General features: G+C 36.4%; 2 protein-coding genes across 3 annotated transcripts in view; one reads left to right on the plus strand and one right to left on the minus strand.

The window, feature by feature from the left end:
* Window positions 1–1,179: 1,179 nt before the first annotated feature.
* On the minus strand, window positions 1,180–18,465 carry ND-51 (NADH dehydrogenase (ubiquinone) 51 kDa subunit). Its single transcript, XM_089250606.1, has 12 exons — window positions 18,391–18,465; window positions 17,194–17,267; window positions 15,144–15,233; window positions 14,860–15,008; window positions 14,489–14,622; window positions 12,780–12,949; window positions 10,977–11,168; window positions 10,700–10,866; window positions 7,900–8,053; window positions 5,452–5,506; window positions 5,245–5,354; window positions 1,180–1,403 (listed from the first exon to the last, which is right to left on the minus strand). The coding sequence occupies exons 1-12, from the start codon at window positions 18,437–18,439 to the stop codon at window positions 1,317–1,319; spliced, it is 1,431 nt and encodes a 476-aa protein (XP_089106732.1). The 5' UTR covers window positions 18,440–18,465; the 3' UTR covers window positions 1,180–1,316.
* A 396-nt stretch (window positions 18,466–18,861) lies between these two features.
* The window catches only part of LOC149068974 (protein scribble homolog), a 59,828-nt gene continuing 57,203 nt past the window's right edge, over window positions 18,862–21,486 (plus strand). Inside the window, exon 1 of one of the 2 annotated variants that reach the window (XM_089250801.1) lies at window positions 18,862–19,240. In XM_089250801.1, the coding sequence (XP_089106927.1) occupies window positions 19,061–19,240 (180 nt within the window). In that variant the 5' untranslated portion in view covers window positions 18,862–19,060. The remainder of the gene's footprint in view (window positions 19,241–21,486) is intronic. The other variant, XM_089250800.1, reaches the window with a different exon arrangement.

Genomic DNA, 21,486 nt, shown 5'->3' on the forward strand with positions numbered 1-21,486 from the left:
AGCCAGAGTCATCTACATGAAGGTTTTTAACAGCTGGCTGATGTAAAGATAAGTTGCCATCTGGTGGCAGTGTCAGCAATTGCAAGCTTTGGCTGGAGTTAAGTCCGACCATCCATGTATGGTCCCATTCAGTGCACACGAGCTCCAAAGGAAAGATTGAGATATTCGTTGCCACTGTAGTCTAGTGCAGTGTTTCTCAACAGCCGGGCCGTGGCCCAGTACTGAGCCCTAACACTAGTCACACCAGGCCATGAATAATTGTTTTATTTTTTCCATTAATTTCTCGTTAGTTGTGTGTATGACTAGGCCTTTCACTTATACAAACCTGGCTGCGGGCTTCCAAAGGCTAAGAACTACTGGTCTAGGGCATTCACCCAGAAAGTGAAAGGACGTGGGTTTGATTTCCTGCAAGGGCAGAATTTTCTCTTTCCTAAATATATCTTGATAGCGGAGAGTGACATCATCCTGGGACAGAGTCATCTGTATCAGCAAGAGCTGCAAATAATTTGTGCCCTTATCTTCCTAGTTTGCTCCAGAAAATGTATTTTTACAGTATCACTATTCTTTACTGTCACTTGTTTCGAATTCCTCTATCATCTATTGTATTTTTGTCATTTGAGTTGGCCATATATTATCAATACTTTCAGTGATTCAAGTCAAAATGAAAATTTGAGATTCATGTATTTTCTAGTAATCGTTGTTTGTGTTCCCTAATGTCTTGAAATTTCATCTTCAGCATTGTTCTAGGAATTATTGGAGTTTGAGTGAATCTCCAGATCTGATCCATTGCTGTGGCATCCCCCATCCATGACCCAACACATTAGTTTTGTTCAATGTTAACCCCAATATGCTTATCAGTTTTGTGCACCTATGTTAGCATAAGTAGATACAGGCTTATTGGCCATGCTTGAGTATCTTGCAAAAGATGCGAGGCAGGGTAAATCTGATTTTGTCATGTACATAATTCAATTTTTGTAAAAATTATTTTTAGTCATGCGTATTCCATTAATATATGTGCCTTTCTTTTAACCACTAAATTTACAGAATTGAATACTAAAAAAAAAACATTGATGATTACAGGAGGGGTTGAAATTCACTGTCATATAATGCTTAAGTACACCAGAATGAAAAGCTAAATGAAGCAAAGCAAATTACTGACTGATCAAACAGCACGAAAAGTATATTTTCATTATATACAGTTTTATTCTCTATGTACAGGTCTATGCATTACGATTCAGGAGAGCTATTTCGCAAACTTAATGACAGAACAATACAAATTTAAATAATCCTTTCACTCATTGAAAAAACAAGTTTCTTCAAGCTCTTGCCTCCATCTTTTTGAACTGCTCTTCATACTGTTTGATTCGTTCTTCGATTTGAGGTCGAAAATGTCTTATCAGACCCTGCATTATGAGAAAAAGTTCAATTTTTCAATCACATTTTTTCAAATTAAAAAAAAAGTAATTCTTTTTCCTACATCATAAATTCACCCAAACAACACAGATTTGATTTCAAAGCTGAAAAAAAACCATATTAGATTTATGTAAACATGGTATATATTCAAAATCAGCTTTAAGTTGCAGATTCTAATTCTATGAACTGTCTCGAAACAGTATCAGTGTGACCAACAAAGACTATGTATCTCTATTTGTCACTAATCCATAACCACCAAGAAGAAAATTTACAGACAACAGTTTGGCACCAGTGAGTGAGCAATAAAGTAAGAAAATTGTACGTGCGCGACTACATAATTCTATTAGTTCCCCCCCCCACACTGAATCGTCTCCATTCATGCAACATATTATACAGTACAGTCAACCCCACTTAATTGGATAACAATTCCAGCACACAATATCCAATTACGTGGGAACAACTCAATTGCCATTTTACAACGTTAGCATAGTTTGTATATCGAAAACTAATGAAGGATCAATATTAATAAAGCTTCTAGAATAAATCGGACATCAAAAATGAAAATTATATTTAATTACAATGATCCCAATACCTAAGATTTTCACTTTTCATCAGGAAAGTTAGTGCCCTCTTTTTACTCAACAGAAAAGATAATCAAATGTACGTATTAAAGACAACTTGTGTGTGAATACTTGGAGGCCAGCACCTACTCTCAAATGTATTAATCTTAACTTAGTAACATATTCAGGGCTCCCACTCAGAAAATTGGAAAAAGTAAGAAGGTACCCCCTCCCTTCGACAACATAATAAAAAAACATATATTAATAATATAATAAGCACTATATATTTTGGTATCCTGTAAGATTGAATCGTCGAACTAAAGCAAAATGACAGAGATGACTTGGTAACTAAAACAATTTTGGGCCAAAGCAGTGTATACACGCTACCAACCATAGATATAAATCTTTTCTCTCTCCTCACAATATTACATTACATTTTTTGGAGTCTTCCACAGTCCAGTCTATGAGCTCTCTTCAACAATGCACAGCAAATTATGAAGAGACATAAGTTTTTTTAAGAATGATGCTCCTTCGAGACCACTTTCAAAAGCACAGCACAAAATGTGTAAATTACAAGATCTGATGTAAACAAGTCAAGGTGAACCAGATGGTTGTACTGCATTGTCCACCCTTTTTTTACAGGGATTTGTTTACATTTTACTGTTTAATACCAGTGTAATCATTTTTGACAAATGAAGCACTTTACAATGCTTAGCAAAGAGCTAGAAATGAAATATTGTTTATGCCTCTGCATGCCATAAAAATACAAAAGAGAATTGAAGCTATTGGGTAGCATCAGAATCACCAAACCTAAAATAGGCCCATGTATCCAACTGATTTGTAATGCAAACTGTTTCAACCTATGCACAAAATGTGGATTATAATTTTGCATTATGAATGTTAGTTCAAAAGACTATGAACTAGTAAATACAAAATTATTTTTTCCATCCAGATAGAAATTTTTAATGACTACTCTACTCGTTGAACCCTCAAACTAAGCGAAAGAAAAATTAATAAACCAAATGGTCCACATACAACCCCTCAAGTAACATGAAAAACAATATTGCATTCTTCTACATTTATATTATTTTTGGCCACATATCAATGATTCCCCTACTCAATTAAAATAAATTGCAAAAATTTTGTTGATAAGATTTGTTGGTAAAAAAGTAGGATGATTGGGAGCTCTGTATATTTGCTATTAATTCAAAATGTTTCATTCAATAAAAACATATGTATAGTAGTTGATACGTGAAGCATAATATTTTATTAAGTAGGAAAAAGTCATTGAAATTATCTTATTAAGCAGGAACTTTAACATTGTCACAGATTTGGGAATTCTCATTGACGAGCGGCTTAGGTTTTCTGAACATTGTTTAGCGGTGGTCAAAAAAGCAAATTAGAATGCTTGGTCTCATTTTCAAAAAGGTCTCTTCGCGTTCTCCTAAAGTCATTCTTCCGCTTTTTCGAGGCTTAGTTCATCCTGGACTGGAGTATGCTGTAAGGTTTTGGAGACCATACCTACAGAGGGACATAGACTTGGTTGAAGGGGTGCAGAGATGAGTTACGTGTGTCCTTATTGGCACACAGGGCTTGAGTTATGAAGAGAGACTTCATTTTTTGAATATGTTTACATTGGATGAACGCAGGTGTCGAGGGGATATGATCAAAGTGTTCAAAATTTTTAATGGGATGGATAGGATGGACCATGAACTTTTAGTACACCACCAATCGACTGCTTTTATAAAGGGACACCAGCATCGCTTGGTGAGGGACAATGCAAGGCTATGGTGTCGCAGGGAATTTTTCTCTAATAGGGTTGTTAATAAATGGAATAGCTTACTTCCGTAGGTAGTAAATTGTAACACAATTGACACGTTTAAAAAGAAATACGATAAACATGTTGGGGTAAATGGAGAAGCTATCCATACTTAGAATAAGACAACCATAAGTATTCTTTATGGGCATTGTATAATATTTTATCATGAGTATATATTGTTTATAATTTTTATTAATTGCATTTTTAATTGGGTTGCTGTATTTTTGAAATATATGACATCCATATTTTTATGGGCATCTTTTTCTCAGTCACCTCGTTGGGCATTTTGCCTGTTGTGGTGCTGTATTTGTATTGTCTCTATGGGAGAAATTTTGGTGGCCCAGAGGATTTCATTCATTCAAGCAGGGTATCTGTCCATCCACTATCCAATTAAGCTGGGTCAACTGTGTGTTAAAATCTTTTTATGCTACTAAAAGCTGCTTCACATGTGTTTCATAAAAATGTCATACGACATTTCGGAAACATGTGAAGAAGCTTTTGGTTTTGTGAGCGAAAATTGCAAACGAGCATTTTGCACGAATAGCAACAATATGCTCACTTACTTCCATGCTCATTCATTTGTATGCTCACTTGCTCATACACTCACAAGGTACTGTTGTCTGTGAATTTATCCACCAAAGAATTTTTATTTCCATGAAAAGCATAGTAGTTAATTGTCAGTGATTTTTTGTACATGCAAAATAGGTATTTCACTTTATTCTAGCTTAAACCAGGGTCTCTGCCCCAAAGCAGAAAGTTTTGTATTGTTCTGCAATGAGTCCTCAGCTGACTAGAAATGTTATGTAGTAAAAATTATCATATTAGTGTGAGCGTTTTTTACTTTTTTTTTATAAAATTCTTCCCGAGATTATCTGCAGCAACACTCATTGTTCTGCAATGTGTGTTGCAGTTTTTGCTATATTCTGCTTTAGGGGGGTCTCTGGAACCTAGATTAAATTACTACTACTACTACATCATAAATGTGCCTAGTAAACATTCCTCTGGGGAATTTCTAATCGATCGATAAGTGAAAAAACGTGTTATCAGGGATCTGTTTTTGTAAGTAAAGTACTACTTTAATTAATTTCCTTTATTTTTGTGAAAAAGGTCATTAATTTTGTGGTAAGCAAAATAATCTAGTAGCTTATCACAGAAGAAATGAAATGTAAAATTTAGGGTTTCATTAATTTGTATTTTGTGAAGGGTCTGTTTTCCAGATCTGGAATTTTGTGGGGGGGGGGGCTGTTTTTCAGAACCAGAATTTCAAATTTTGGCTGGACAGACCCTTGGTTCTGTCACCTGTCGTCCATATTTCAAAATTAAAATGGCAAATTCCTGAATTTTCCCACAGACTAAGCTATCTTTCACCCCCCCCCATACCTTTAATTATTTTCAACTGTCCTCAAAGATAAATACATAAATAACACCCGATTTTAAAAAAAGTGACTTCACCTGAACAGGCCAGGCAGCACCATCACCGAGAGCGCATATAGTATGTCCTTCGATTTGCTTGCTGATCTCCCATATCATGTCGATTTCATCTGGTTGTGCTGTGCCTTGAACTGAAATTTACAGTTAATATTATTGTGTCGGGAAAACAAACTTAAAAATCATAACGTAATATGATGCAGATATATAATTATGATTTGACATTCGTACCGAATCTCTTCATTATCTTGAACATCCACCCGACTCCTTCACGACATGGGGTACACTGTCAAGATGATAATAATACAATTGTTTTAACATGTGAGATATATTATTTTACGAATTATTTTCACACCAGATACAGAGTACATAAGAAATTCCTTTTAATTAGAAATAGCTCTTGAACAGTGAGAGATAGACTGAAGCAACATAGACAATGTGCAGTGACTATGACTTATCAAAATGTAACAAGTAGCGGCACCACGAAAAAATAATTGTGAGATTAAAATTAACAGTAGTTCTCCTTGATAATCCGAGGTGAACAGGACCAAGGCCAATTCGGATTATCCAAAAAAAAAACCGATATAAATCAGATTTTGGGTTAGGGGGTCCTACAGTTAGTAAGCAGAGAAAATCTAGGTCTTGAGTACCATGCATACACAAAACTGAAATTGCGGACAAAGGAAATTTCTGCCAGAAATTCTGAATCCCTACTAATGAGTGTCTTTTTTTGATAAAATAAATCCATTCAGTGCCCAATGCAATCAGCATCGAAAAGAGGTCTAATGCATGTATTTTACATCACTCAGGATTTGGCGGCTATTTGAGTTTCTTTATTCACCACATGCAATCTGTTCACAAATTTCTCAAGCTTATTATCCTACTTTGAACCTTGTCAGTGGACTACCAATTGAAAATGAAGCCACCAATTACAAGAGCTCAGAAAACCACAGTCAAACCCCTTTTTAAAGTAACAAAACATGGGATAGTGGAGATATCAAAAACATATAATGGTCACACACACATTATATATTTGTGACAATAAGCCATTTTATGTGTCCAAATTTCTAAAAAATTGCTTCATGAACAAAGGTTTCTTGCAAAAATAAGTAAAAAAGACTGCATAGATACTGATAAAAAAAATTATTTTTTCCCCTATTGTGGTCAAAATGACCGCAAGTGTCATTCTAGTGTTATTTTGGTGATTAAAAAAAATAATTTTTGTAACAAAAACTTGACATATTTATATCGTAATGTAGTGGGATGAACTTTTTTGTTATATAATCGGAAAGAAACTCTAATTTTATTAAAAGCATTTTAAAGGGAATATACAGGGTGTTGTGTTAATGGACTGACAAACTCATAGGGTTATTAGTAGACATCAAAAGGAACAAAAATTGCAATGGAACACGGTGTCGCAAACCACGCTGACAGGGTGAAAATTGTGAAAAACGCATGCAGGTATCGACGTTATGGTGGAACGACAAAATGTACAATAATAACTACAAAAATATTTATTTGATTAGTTATTACAAGAGTTGTTGGAAGTGGCGGCTGCTGACGTAATTGCAGTCTCCGACGACATAAAAAACTATTCCCAGACTGCAGTGTGCTGAACAAAAAGTTCAGCTGCAACCGCTCATGTGCTTGACAGGGAATCGGCAAACCGTTGCAGCACGGTTTCTTCCATTTGAGGAGTGCGTAAATTTTGCGGTCTCCCTGTATCTCATGCCGTGATGGGTGGAAGGTCTCAGTATTCTGTAGCAGTTGATGGTTGCGAAGGTAGTATGGTGTGGACAACTCATCAGATATTGCTGTTAGTACATCCGCTGTGCTTAGCATCCAATGCTATCTGCTCGACCGTAAATTAGATGCATATCAGCATATTCTTCATTTGTGTAGTGCCATCACGATACTCATTGAAACAGACAACCAACTGCTACATGTGTACTACAGCAATAGCAGTAATTTACGTTGTTCGCGACGCTGCTTACGTCAGATATGGTGAGTGAACCTACGAACACATTCAGTGATCAACTGGCATTCAACTTTCGTCTCCCCTGGATTCAGAGCATCCATTTTTTCCGATTTTCACCCTCTCAATGTGGTTTGCGACACAATGTTCCATTGCCACTTTTGTTCCTCTTGATGCCTACTAACAACCCTCTGAGTTTGTCGGCCCATTCAACTTAATGATATAACCTCCTTTATTATATATCCTCCTATAATAAAGGGAAAGAGTCTGTTATTTATATAAATAAATTTTAATTTTTACGTTTCCCCCATTATTTTACAGGCTTTTTTTTTTTCTATTGCATCTGATTGTGAGTCTTACTATTGTACAGTTAGTTAAGTTGCATAGCAATAATTCTCTGTGTTCCAGAGTTATTCCTGGCCAAAAGGACATTTCAATGCACCCTGCATGAAGAAAGCATAAAAAAGTAACTGGTTTTAGCCAGATTTGTTTTTAAACTCCACGGGTTAGGAAAAGTGCTAACAATAGCTTTTGTTAAAAAATAAAATGCAGAGACAGGAAAAACGTCATCAGTTAAAAGCACGAAAACATTACAAACATTGAAATTTCTACATATATTCCAGAGCAAGAGTGGCAAAACTGCTTGCTTTATCATTAGAAATCAAAAATAAAGGTAGAAAAATTTTCAAACCAACAGATCTTACCTGTCCGCAACTTTCGTGCTTATAAAACTCGATCAGCCTGGCTATGGCTTTTATCATGTCTGTTTGCTTGTTCATAACAATTACGGCAGCAGTTCCAAGACCTGTTTGTGCTGCTATCAGACCATCAAAGTCCATCAAAACCTCTTCGCATACTCTAAAAGATGTTTAATTTTTTTTCTTTTAAATATCACGGTAAAAATAAAACATTTCACAACTAGATAACTCTATTTTGGATATTCCGAGAAAAACATGTTTTAAGTGTTTCAGAAACACTGAAGGAATTTTATATGTAACATTACATAAAAACAAACAAGAATAACTGTTTAGAATTGTGTTACAGGTTATCCAGTTGTGACACATTGAAGTGTGTGCTAAGACGTCATTTTTTGCAGTTACCTAAACATCAGGAATTTTCAAGTTATCAATTTGTAGTATTGAGGTGACAATTTGACACACATAAGAAAAAACATTTTTCGCCCCTATCCTACATTTCAAATACATCTATACCCTGATTTGTCTCCTTAACAAATGTTACCTCAAATTTAAGTTTTACCTCGAAAAACTAAAAAGTTTTTTTTTCAATTAAACGCACTTTGAACAAATCTTGAAGACCTTTGACAAAGTGTTCAAATGGCAATGTTTACCAGCAAGAGTGGCATAAAAAAGGGGAAAGATTAAGGAAAATATGTACATTTACCTTCCACACCCCCTACTGAGGAGGAAGAGGCATCATTAGTGAATATATTTACTTTGACCTATGTGGTTAGTCTTGGAACAAATTACTAATGGAAGTCTGGTTATCACTGCAATAGGATGTATCAAAAGCATTGTAATATTTGCATCATTTGTGGTATTTATATGTAATGATGCACAACTCTGACAACGTAAATAAATAAGTTAGGGCTATGCATATGTACACTCACAAAACACATTCCTGCATGCAACAGATTCATTAGAAATTTCGCAGAGGAATGTGTAGACAAATCTGGTTATCATGCATAATCACTGACTATTTTGGTAAGTAAGTTTGATAAATTTTGTCAAGTTTTTATCATATTTAACAATAATTATGTATAATTCCCAGTTGTGTTGGTAAATATGATAAATTGTCAATGAATTACTTAAATTTACTGGAAATTTTGCTCAAACATCAATCTAGGATGATGAATTGGTGACATTTGCTATGTTTAAAAATATGGAGAAAGCCAACATTGCAAGACTGATAATAATTTATCATTTTTTCCCCTTATAACACTTATTTTTATCAGTGGAGTCTTGATAATCCGAGGTGAATGGAACCGAGACAACTTTGGATTACTGAAAACTCAGATTATGCAAAAAGTAATAGAAAATGGCTTAACAAGTGTTATGTCATAAGTGTAATTTACATACTTAAACAGTTTTTTCATTTCCCCTTCTCTTTTGGGGTTAAACGACCCAAAGTCGAGAATAACACAAGTAAGAGGAGGGTTGCCACTTCTACCTATTTCGCCCTTAATTCAACAAGTTCATTTACAAAGTGCGCTCGAAAAGTTTGATGAATAGTCTCCAAAAATAAAGAAAATGGGAGATACAAACAAAATACCTTTATTGGCTTTCAGAGTAATCTCCATTAGCTACAATACACTTTTAACAACAGTTGTAAAGCTAGCAAAGCTTTCTTTGCGATCGCCCAAAGCAACGATGTCCCTTTGGCTTGAATGTTCGGTATGTGCCTACAAAATGTAGAACTTTCATGACTCCCTTGAGCTGGGGGAACAAAAAGAAGTTTGCAGGAGCCTTACTCTAATCCCCAATTCATCCACTATCATTATTAAAGTCAGATGCCAATCATCTGCCGCACTTGTTTGATGATCTCTGGTTTGCTGCTTGTTAATGGTTGACCCAAATACAGCTCATTATCAACAGTTTTCTTTCCGTCGCAGAAGTATTTGAACCAGTCATAAACACATTTTTTACACACTGTTTCTGTTCCGTACACCTTCATCAACATTTTATGGGTTTCCATCTTAGTTTCCCCCATTTTATAGCAAAACTTTACATTTACATGTTCCATAGCATTGTGACACCAACTTTCACACTCAATCCATTCTATCAGTTGTCCTGGGCACTTCAGCTTAGTGTTTTTGATGATATGGGGCGATTCTTTACATGCCTCTTACAGCGCATGTTTCTAAAATGTTTTTACATGATTTCTTCCATACTTATAATACTTGCCAACTTCACTTGGAAATTATGCATACTCACCAGTAAAAGTGATGAATGTAGAAAAATTTATCGAACTCACCGAGACGATTGGTGATTATGCATACTGACCAGCAACTATAGATAATCATTGATTTATCACATTCAACGTAACATATACATCATATAACTGAAACAAATCATCATTGGAATGTCAATTAGTAAAAAAAAAAGCACATAATGTGGTAGATGTGGTGCAGATAGATTGTGCGTTACTTCATTCTATACAAAATTTGAGCAGCAGCAACAATGAACTATCAGAGACTTGTGTGTGACATAGTCTGATTCAAAAATCAGAGAATTTAACTCTTTTACAGCTGGTTTTTTCCCCCCTCAAAATACACTCCTACAAGTTTTGACTAATTTTTTTCTTCTATTTTTACTCTTTTTCTCCTCACCCTTCTATGAGACTTAAACTTGTTTTTCAGGTTTCCGCCTCAGATGAGATATTTCATTATATGCCTCACCTTTCACAAACCTAAAACATACCAATACTCCCCATCTCGGCCGTTTTGGCGTTTATAGAGTTAATAGATTTTTTTTTCTTTTCACTTACTTTTTGGGTATGACTGGCGTTGATGACCCACCAGGAATGACACCCATCAAGTTGTCCCAGCCTCCAAGAACACCACCGGCATGGCGTTCGATCAGTTCCTTCAATGGTATTGACATCTCTTCCTCCACAGTGCAGGGATTATTCACATGCCCAGAAATATTGAACAACTGCATTGATAAATATTAGAAAAAACATTTAAGCATATTTCAAACCCATCTATTCTTGCTTTGCAGTATTTTGCACTTAAATTGTGTCACATTGAAACATTAAATCAAACCTTGGTGCCAGAATTCCTGGGCCTTCCAAAAGAAACAAACCAAGAGCCACCTCTACGACATATGGTGGGCGCTACAGCAACGGTTTCAACATTAGAGACTGTAGTTGGACATCCAAACACACCGACATCAGCTGGAAACGGGGGCTTCAGTCGCGGTTTCCCTTGCTTCCCCTCTAAAGATTCAATCAATGCCTGTAAATTGGAAGATAGATAAAATTCTCAAGCAAAGGAAAAAGGTGTACAATCCACACATTCAAATTTCATAGCTGTCAAGTCTCTGATCTTTTGAGAGGATCCTGAACTTCTATTTGATCTCACAGACTATTGAGCGTCGCATATAAGTTCTTGTACTTCCTAAATTTTGATTATGATTGAAAAATCCCAACTTTCGAAGAAAACATTAATGTTGGCCTTTGACCATGCACTTCATGCTTTGAATAAGTCTACCCCATTTTTGGCCTGACAGTGATTTCTTGTTGCCATGATTTTGATTTGAATGTAGTAATGACAGGTAGAAATTTAATCTGTCTTTGGGCAATGATAGGCAACTTTGCTCTTTTCGGTGATAGTTAACACGATGTAACATTTTTCCAAAGGAAGGGGAGAATCCTTACAATTTTAGTTTCATTTATGAAAAATCAGACTTTAAAAAAAATCCCTGTTATATTTGTGTGTGTATGGTTTTCACGAAGCCAGTTCAATACCTTCCCCCCCCCCCCCCCCCCCCGCTATGCTGCCATAGGAAGGAGAAAAACATTTTTTATCGCAAATTATCAGTCAGAATCACATCACCCACATTTCAAAAACTTGTTTTTCAGCTGCATAGTGCTGCAAGTGTGAATCTGGCTCAAGGAAATCAGATCCAAATTTTAGTTCTACAAGATTGGCAGCTATGAAATTTCACTATTTAAAGAAGTCATTCAGTTATCTGCACATGTGAATTTCCGATACTTATATCTCTATAATTATCACCAAACCCTTAAGAAATGGGAGCGGTTGTTGCTCACAATTTATTAGAGGAAAAATACAGATTTTTCTATGCATATATATATATATTATCTGTTGGTCTAAAAAAACATTTATGTATTTTTCTTAATGTATTAATTTCCCTTCAACCCTTTAAAAAAAGCTTTAGATGAGTGGTTTTATAAATATGGTCCACAAAAAATTAGCAGGATATTTCAAAACAAAGAAAGCAGAATAAAGTTTAAAGAGCAACTGACATAGAGCAGTGATTCCCAATGGGGGCGATGGAAATTTCCAAGAGAGCACTGGGGCGATGGGACAAAAAAAAGGTTGGGAAATTATGACATACAGCAAGAAGGTTCCAACGTTCCCTCTGTGTTTGATGCCCTTCGGTAATTGCTAGTTAAAAAACACTGCTGTAGATCAGTGATTCTCAACCGCCGGGCAATGGCACGAGTCAAACCAGGCAGCGAGTGATTCATCATTTCATGCATCCCTATTTGTTTCCGATTGGTTGTATTTATGACTGGGCCTTCCACCTAAAAAAAAAAATCATACAGAGCCGCAGTCTTCCAAAGGTTGAGAACCACTGCTGTAGATGATACATGACAGTCTATCATCCATACAAAGATATTCAGGTGTTTTTTTTCAACGTATAGCCTTGGGATTATAGGCAGGAAATTACCGGTAAATTGTGTAAGTTTTTTTACATTGGTATGAGGAAAAAGGGTACAAAAAGATTTCAAAGATTGCTTTATTATTTTTTCATTTACTCCTGAAACATGCATTAAAAGTTAATGTCAAAAAAGGAGAGAGAGAGGAAGCCAAGATTCTTACCGTTTCTTCTCCACATATGTATGCTCCCGCACCACGATGAATAAAAACGTCGAAATCATAACCAGAACCACACGCATTCTTGCCAAGTAGACCAGCTTCATACGCTTCTTTCACAGCGACGTACATATTTGAAGCCTCGTTGTAAAACTCTCCTCTGATGTAAATGTAGGCTAATTTTTAAAGGGGGAGGAAAAAAACATTATATTAAACCTCCTACATCAGCAACTACCGATATAATTTTTTTACACATGCATACTCGAAGATAATGTGCCCTGATGGGGAGGGGGGGGGGGTGGCAGTGATCAAAATAATTTACAATTTAATTTTTTTAGATCTATGTGAAACCATCAATGACAAAATATTGAATCGCTACAATGTGTAGCTCTTTATCAGCTTCAAAACTCCTTATTCTAACCTATTAATAGCTCTACTGAGACATTTCTTATGTACAAAATTAATCAAGAGCTTATTATATATAGTCAAACTCGTTCAATTTGAAGTCCAAAGTCACTGGAAAAACGTTCAAATTATCCAATTACTCTATCCTGGATCTGTAAAATGATTATTACTAAACCAGACGTGCACCTCGTCCATATTCCTGTGGAACTTCTAATGAATTGGTAAACGTTGGAATATGTGTTTATGCATAGTGAACCTACCATGAAGTTTTTGTTTCTGTGTAATGCTTGTTACGTGTAGTGTGGCCATCTCCAATGAATTTTTGAAACTATGAGTTTTTCCTAACTCATGGTGAGTGAAGTGTAATGAATTAATAAATGTACTGTTGTAGGGCTGTTGCTCTCTGCGGCGAGATTGGGGAGATCGACTCGCATTCGTGCCTCTAGAAGTTACTGTAAAATGACAACAAATCACAACTTAATCATCAACATTCACAAAAGCTAATAATTATCAACTATTAAAATTTTATCAGCTATATGAAATTGTTTCCCTAATTTTAATATAATTTATTGTTTTAATTATTATAATAATTGATCTTAACTGTTACATTATTCCATTGTTCTGGAATTGGCATCACTGCATAATTTCTTGACCATGTTCGAAGCCAGATTTATAGAAAAAGTACATGTGATCATCCGATTGCCAAATTTTGCTTATCATTGTTATGTTATCAATGAAATATACTTTTATTAACGGATTACAATCTGAACTTTCCTATATTTTCTGTATTCTTAATGACGACAAAGATTGAGATTTTGAAGCTGCAGCTGAATCCGATAGGTTGAAGAGCGAGACAAGCAAATTTTGAGCAGGACAACAATGTAGAAAATTATTTCATAATTTGGGTCATTCAGACTAATATATATGGGTGAACAAACCATAAAGACGAACCTTTCCCGAAGTTTCTTGAGGGGAGGAAGATACTATAATTTCCAAATTCGTGTAGTCATTCAATGACTACTTTTTAAAAAGCAATTTATAAAAAATATTGCAGTCGAATCCTGTTTTAATGAATACCTTGTTATAATGAATACTTTTTCTAATCCTTCAGATAAGTTTACATAGAAAAAATGCAGAAACACGGAATCACTTTATAATAAAATTTTGTTATAACAAACAGGATTCGACTGTATTAAAAGAAAAAAAAGCACTTGCAAATTTTGGAAGCTCTGACTCACTGCTACAACAACAAAAAAAATTCAAAAACCTTCCGAAATAGACAATAAAGAGAGTGTTGACACATTTCTTACCAGCACGAGCTCCCATCGCTCTACCAGCGACCAAACATCCTTCGACTAACTTGTGGGGATCATGCCTCATTATCTCTCTATCTTTGCAGGTGCCCGGCTCTCCTTCATCAGCATTGACAACCAAATATTTAGGCCTGAACAAGACAAATTACGAAAAGCGAGCAATAAATAACGAACTAAACAGATTCACATAGTAATAGATTTTTTTAAAGGTCGAATTGCTATAAAACTTTGAAGATTAGCTTTGGAACTGTGCCAACTTTCAGCAGTCGGTAACATACAAAAAAACACAGTAACATAAAACTATTCGATATGAAGTTTCTAAAAAAGATTACGGCCGCTTTTTTAATATGTAGTGATGAAATCTTAACCTTCCATCCCCAGGTTTATTCATGAAACTCCATTTCAAACCAGTCGGAAATCCAGCACCACCTCTCCCTCTAAGACCGGAATCTTTGACTTCTTTAATGATCCAGTCGGCTCCTTTCAGCAATATCTCCTTCGTCTTATACCAATCACCCTAAAGTGTGTAAAGAGTTTATAAGATTGAGTGGCAACATTTATGGACACAAAAAATTGAAATAAAATATATAAACTTGAAAAATTCTTTAGGTAAGTAATTTATTGAGCGGAAGGAAAAAAGAAAAAAACTAACCCTAGCCAAAGCGCCCTTCAACTTCCAATCGTGACGGCCATAAAGGTTGGTAAATATTCTATCTTCATCCTTCAATGGACCATACTTTTCCTATTGATGAAAAAAAGAGAGATAATATAGATACAGTCAAACCTTGTTAGTGCGTCACCTGGTTAACACGTCACTCTGCTTAACGGGCCACTTTTTCCAAGTCCCAATTGTCCTCAGGCAGGAATTGGCACAGCTATGGCTTACTCCATTTAATGAGTCACTCCGCTTACCAAGTCATATTTTTGCTCTCCCAAGAGTGACTCATTAACGAGGTTTGACCATATAGTCATCATTTCGATCATTTTTATTGCACCACTGTCATATTCTGCACACGAGAGCTAATTACAACAGGAGCTACAATTTATTGCTGATTCCAAACACAGCAGTTTTTTTAATACTCATAGAGGGGTCGGTGCACTAACCTCCCCCCCAATAACACATCACTCACTTCACTTCTGAAATATAGATGGCGACACTGAAAAATCAAACACAACACTACATATGCACTGAGATTGTTAGGTACACACACACAGTTACACTTTCAGACTACGGTACAACACACTAGGTAGTAAATCACCCATAGATGGTGATAGACCATAGTTGTGCTCGGTTTGAAAGAAAAGAAAAAGAACCCCCTCCCTCTCCCAGGTGAGAGACTACCAGCAGTAGCAATTTCTCCTGGGGTCATGTTGCCTGTGACTAGCCACATGTGACATAACCTTGATCACAAGTATCCAGGGGCGGATCTATTGGAAGTGGGATCACTCCGATGAAACCCCCCCCCCCCAAGCAAAATGCGATAATTCATCAATTTTTGGAACTTCAACAACAAATTCAAGAAAACTTCGACTAAAAAACGGGTCAATTTGTGAAAAAAAGTCAAGTGGCGGAAAAAAAAACCAGGACTGTTACAGAAAATGTGGGACACACGATCACCTTCGTGCTGAGACTAATTTTTTAGCTATTTGTAAAATCACTCCTCCCAACAGCGAGCTCTAGATCTGGCCCTGCAGGAATCGGGAGCAAACACAACAAGAATTGAGATTACGAACTCACAATAATTTAATCTACAGTTAAGTGCAGTAGTGGGTCTGGCCGCTGTGGTGGTCTAGTAGTCATAGTGACGGACTCGCATCCCGAGTTCGAACCCTCCCGTTGTTACAGTGGTGGTCGGGCTGAAAAGTTGGTTTTCCGTGGTTCCCAATTTCGAGGTGTGAATCCGAGCTGATCTCCCCCTTTAAAAAGTCTCACCACAGAGACCAACAGACCTACTAATGGTACAAATTTAATTATCATTTAATCACTTCACTTCTGAAATATAGATGACAGAACTGAAAAATCTGACACAACACTAGATCCGCACTCACTTACATTTCCGGCACAACTCACTGGGTAATAAATTGCCCATAGATGGCGATAGACCTGAGTTGTGCTGTTTGAAAGAAAAAAAGAAACAGTGGTTCCGTTTCCCCCAAAACAGACACGATACACTGATCTTTGAATATGTCACAGCTCCGATGGCAACAGGGGTATGTCCAGACTGTCTTTGTAGGATACCGTTTTTAATAAAATGTTTTTGTTATGTTCCTGGAAAGGGTCATTAGTTTTGTGAAAAGTTAGCAATTTTGTGAGAAGCAAAATAATCTAGTTAACCCATCACAAAAGAAACTAAACACTGTATTTATGACTTTTGTTTGTTTATATTTTGTGAAGGATCCATTTTTCAGATCAGGAATTTTGTGAGCGGAAAACGAACCCAAATTTTGGCTAGACAGATAACTACCCAGAGTAAGGGAAAATATGTGACACCCGCTGAAGTGCATCGACACTGGGAATGGGAATCGCTCGCTGCCTTGCAACCAATGTTCCCTCAAATTATTCATCCCCAATGTGCAGACATATTTTTTTCCCATGCACAGTATTGATGAGATGTTACAATACAGTGAGTACATGGAAAATTTCTCGCAACTACTCTCGCTACAATTTTGTCTCCAAAATGTCATACTTGTGAATTGCTCACCTTTAATTTAGGCTGCTGGTCGGTAGAATTGCTTCTAACTCCAAAATAAAGTATGCTTGATGTTCGCTTGAAACCTAGAGGAAACATTTAAATTGATACAAATCAATTTTTGCATTAAAAAAATCTGGAACATAATGGCGATACAATTTGCAAAGTTATCTTTATGAAGTCATTATATAGAAGAAAGAAAAAAAACCAGCTGCAAAGCAATGTTTAATTCAGACTGCTACTATTGGAGTCTTTCCGATCAAATGCTTCCAAAACAAGTGGGAAAAAGTATGGCATGCCCATGTCAATCTTGATTGCGAGTCAATGAGATTTATGCAACAAGCGAATTTATTAGAGTCAGGCTCGATGAACTACTTTTTTTAAATTAGGTGTGAGCCAAATTTCTTAGGAGCCAAGCATATTTTATTGTTGAGAATAATAGTCTCATGTTGGTAGACAGAGATGCTGTAACATAATTTCCAAAAATTATGCGGCATCCTTGGACACCACTTTAGCAATGCACACAAGCATGAAACTTTAGATGGTAGTATAAAGTTTTTTAGTCGCCATAGCGACCTAGGATTTGTTGATTTCAGATTAGGGCAAATATTCACTTATTCTTCGCTGGTTGCACATAACTCTGAACTGTCAGTACAAGAACAACAATTCACTACAATGGCCGCAGCTAGACACTTTGTCGGACGGGATACGCACTCATTTTGGCACCCCATGTATAACATTCAAAGAGCATCTGAGTCCATGTAATCTAGTGCCCGGGCACCAGACCTACCTGACCCCCCCCCCATATCATTATATTACTGTCACCTATCCTCCGAATCAGAAGTGAGAAACTGACAGTTATTGTTATTAAATACTACATAAATTCTAATGTTTAATTAAATTAATTAAGTAATTAATACAAGAAGCATTAGGAGGGAGCACCATCAATATGTGAAAAAAACACAGAATACTTTTCCGCGGAAAAATCTGATGCTGTGGGACTATTGATCACTGATTCTCATCTATTCTGAGCATCATTACCAAAGTGCACTACACATTTGTCTCATCTCGGATGAACGAATTAAAAAAAAAGACTTCTGTATCAGTAATAAAAATCAGTAGTTACATTGAACCACTTCACAAATGACTATTGATCTCTTCAGAAGGCTTCAAAGAACTATTGAGCAGAGTTTTTAATAGTGTCATTACCTGGACTCAATAACCCAGAGGTGAAAATTTTATTTACGCTCGCCATCATAAATGTTATCCACAAGGATGCAGAAAGCTGAATGGCAATTTTCTGATGAGACAACCAACAGCAAAGAAATCAAATTACGGAACTAATCCCAAATTGTTTGACCTTAAAATTTTCTGTAAATTTTTTCATTAATAAATTAATATTCGAAAATATTTTTAGTTTTATTGATGATAGTAAATTACTTTCATATTTTTTATTGTACTTTCTCTGTATTAAAAAATTAATTCAAAAATTAGAAAAGATTGGCATTATTTAGAAAAAAAACATCACTAAACAAAAAAAAATAAAAATTATGTTTTTCTACGTCAAAATATTTTAAAAATTCATGAAAGACTCGAAATTTTTATTCAAATGGAAATTATATTTTACGTCGAAGATAGGAAGTGAAAAGCGTAAAAACTATCTACCTGTTGGCTTCCAACATTTGCCAATGACGTAGGGTTTAACAAAATTTCGTGTGCAGTAGCAGCAAATGCGGTAGGCATCGCACCATCATCGCCTCCTTTTTTTTTCCCCTCGGTTGTTGTTTTTTTATTTCCCCGTCTGCGAGTGAATTTTCATGTGAAATCACAAGTGATCACCCAGTCGAGAAATATTTTTCATGTTGCGAGGATGAATTAAATGTTCATCGTAGCTAACATGTTTCGGTGCATTCCCCTGTTTCGCGGCTGCAATCGCCAAGTCGAATACATTGACAAGAGGCATTGTACTTTAGCCAATGTACCGGACGAAGTCTTGAGGTATCCGAGGACCCTCGAGGAATTGCTGCTCGACTCGAACCACATCAGAGATTTGCCCAAGGTAAATGCTTTCACACTAATTAATAGCCATTTGCCTTCGAGGAATTTAAATGAGATGTTATATACACGGCAGCCAACGCTCCGCCAAATCAAGGTCCTCTCTACAAGCCGACGCCCACCGCCGCCGTCATCGTAGATTGTTGTCATTATTATTATTTTTTTTTTCTTCTCCTCCGTGACTTAGGGTTAATAGAAACGGCGATATGCGACGAATGGATCGTGATTGCATTTGCATTGGATCGTGATTACGGGTCACGGTGATCCAGTAAATAATTCATTTCAAAATTTTATTCCGAATCCGATGGGGGAACGATACGTGAACCCGTATGTCATGATCGTGAACACAAGCTCGTCGATCATCGGGATAGCCAAGGATGAAATTCGGTCGCATGTTTGCAAATACTAATTAAAAATTCATTAGATGAGTTGGTTTTATGTTTGGCGATTTTTATCTCTATTTGGGGTTTATTGTTTTTCATGTTTCATTTATTTCTATTGAGTTGCAGTGAAATGAACATGGGCACAGTTGAAGTATCGAATATTAACTTGATTTTGTGATGTTTATGCACATGGCCCCCACCTCAACTTCACTGTTAATTTGAAAAAATAGATGGCAGCACTGCATATGTCCTCGAACTGTTAGGTACAGACAGATGTGACCCTCCTGAGAGACCATTTTGGAAGGTTTGCACTCTTTCCCGAAGGGTTGGATGGTCTCGGAGTGTAATGTTAGGTACACGTGCACACTTCCGGCAAAACTCATTCGGTAAGAAATTGCTCGTGGCGATAGACCAGAGTTGTGCTCAATTTGAAAGAAAGACCCCCCCCCCCCTCCTCCCACTGCACTGTGACATTATTGCGCCTTACATATTTAGTGTATTTTGAAAATCGTGGTACCCCCAAAGCGAAACTTGCCAAAATCTGTGACGTACGTCACGGCGTGGAACAATTAGTGCTACTGCAGAAGAATTTAAAGAAAAAGTGTAAAAAAAACACTATTACACGTATGGGGATTTTTACCACAGAACATTTCCAGTCAGCTGATGGCTCGTTGCAGAACAGTGCTAAACATTCTGCTTTGGGGTGTGGTACCAGATTCAGTTATGAGGGCTCTGGACTGTGCCGGCTAAGGTTTTTCGTCCTGGGCCAGCTCACTCCCTAGTATTAGATGTAGACATGGCGGGTGACCCCTTTCCCTGTACTGTGCTGGCTGGCCCATGAATTAAGACTCTCTTGAATATACACTAACATAGGTTCTTCTAATAGAATGAGCTTTATATATAACAGATGCTGAAACCCATGGGGCTCAAGCAATTTTCACCCCTCTCTCAATAAATTTTGTGAGGGGGAAAATAAACTGGGCTCCCACAAACGTCTTACTTTTTGGTAAAATGTCCTACTTTCTAATTTTTGTCTTTTTTTTTATCAAATCCTGTCAACAAAATTTGTGATTGATTTTGATTGAGCAGGGAATCATTGATATATTGCCAAATATTACAAATGTTGTAGATTGCAATACTGCCGAAGCCAAGTGGGGGGGGGGCGCTCGTGCCTCCCTCCCACGATCAAAAATTTATTTTTTAATGCAAAAAAAAATTTTTTTATTGAAATTTTGGAAGAAAATACCTTTATATGTTACTATAATCAATTTCTATTAATTTCAATGTTATTTGAAAGTTATGAACTTTTTCCTACTTTTTATAATTTGAGTGGGAGCCCTGCAATAAATAATGATCACTGCCGCAGTAGTAGTACAGGGCTTGAAAAATCAGGTTACCGTGTCCACTAAAAAATTGACGTTTTTGCCTAAAATGTTCTATAAGTGATTGTTAATTTAGAGGCTATGGATGGCAAAAAATTGCTTTATTTTATGACAGCGCATCTTTTAACACTAAGGATGATATTAAGTCCCAGGGAAGTTAGGGGAAAAATAAAGCATTGTCCAGGATCATATTTCTTGAAGAAAAATCCTTGTTTGGCTGTTTAGAAAAGTAGCTGGAGCATGATTTTTTGACTGATTTGTGTAGGGTGCGATGGGGAACTTTGTTTGGACAGGGGTGGCGTAATGGAAAAATATTGTGACCACAGGGGAGGGGGACATGGACTAAAAAGTTAAAAAACTCCTAAAAAGTTTTAAACTACTGAACTGAAGATTCTATGTCAAGGCTTGACAAGTCACCATGGCGATTAAAAAATCTGTATTGGAGCCTAAAATTTTCTGTGTGCAATGAAAATTTAATTCTGAGG

Source organism: Pholcus phalangioides, unplaced genomic scaffold (genome assembly GCF_987345545.1).
Source record: "Pholcus phalangioides strain wild (caught in Gottingen) unplaced genomic scaffold, Ppha-v1.0 ptg000024l_1, whole genome shotgun sequence".
In the NCBI taxonomy this organism is placed as follows: domain Eukaryota; kingdom Metazoa; phylum Arthropoda; class Arachnida; order Araneae; family Pholcidae; genus Pholcus; species Pholcus phalangioides.

Bases quoted from the DNA above. Each gene is read 5' to 3' on its own strand.
- ND-51 (XM_089250606.1), bottom strand. From the start codon at position 18,439: ATGATGGCGAGCGTAAATAAAATTTTCACCTCTGGGTTATTGAGTCCA. The intron at 17,268-18,390 runs GTAATGACACTA...TGTTTCCTCTAG, and splicing joins CTCTGGGTTATTGAGTCCAG to GTTTCAAGCGAACATCAAGC. The intron at 5,355-5,451 runs GTACGAATGTCA...TGTAAATTTCAG, and splicing joins CAAGATAATGAAGAGATTCG to TTCAAGGCACAGCACAACCA.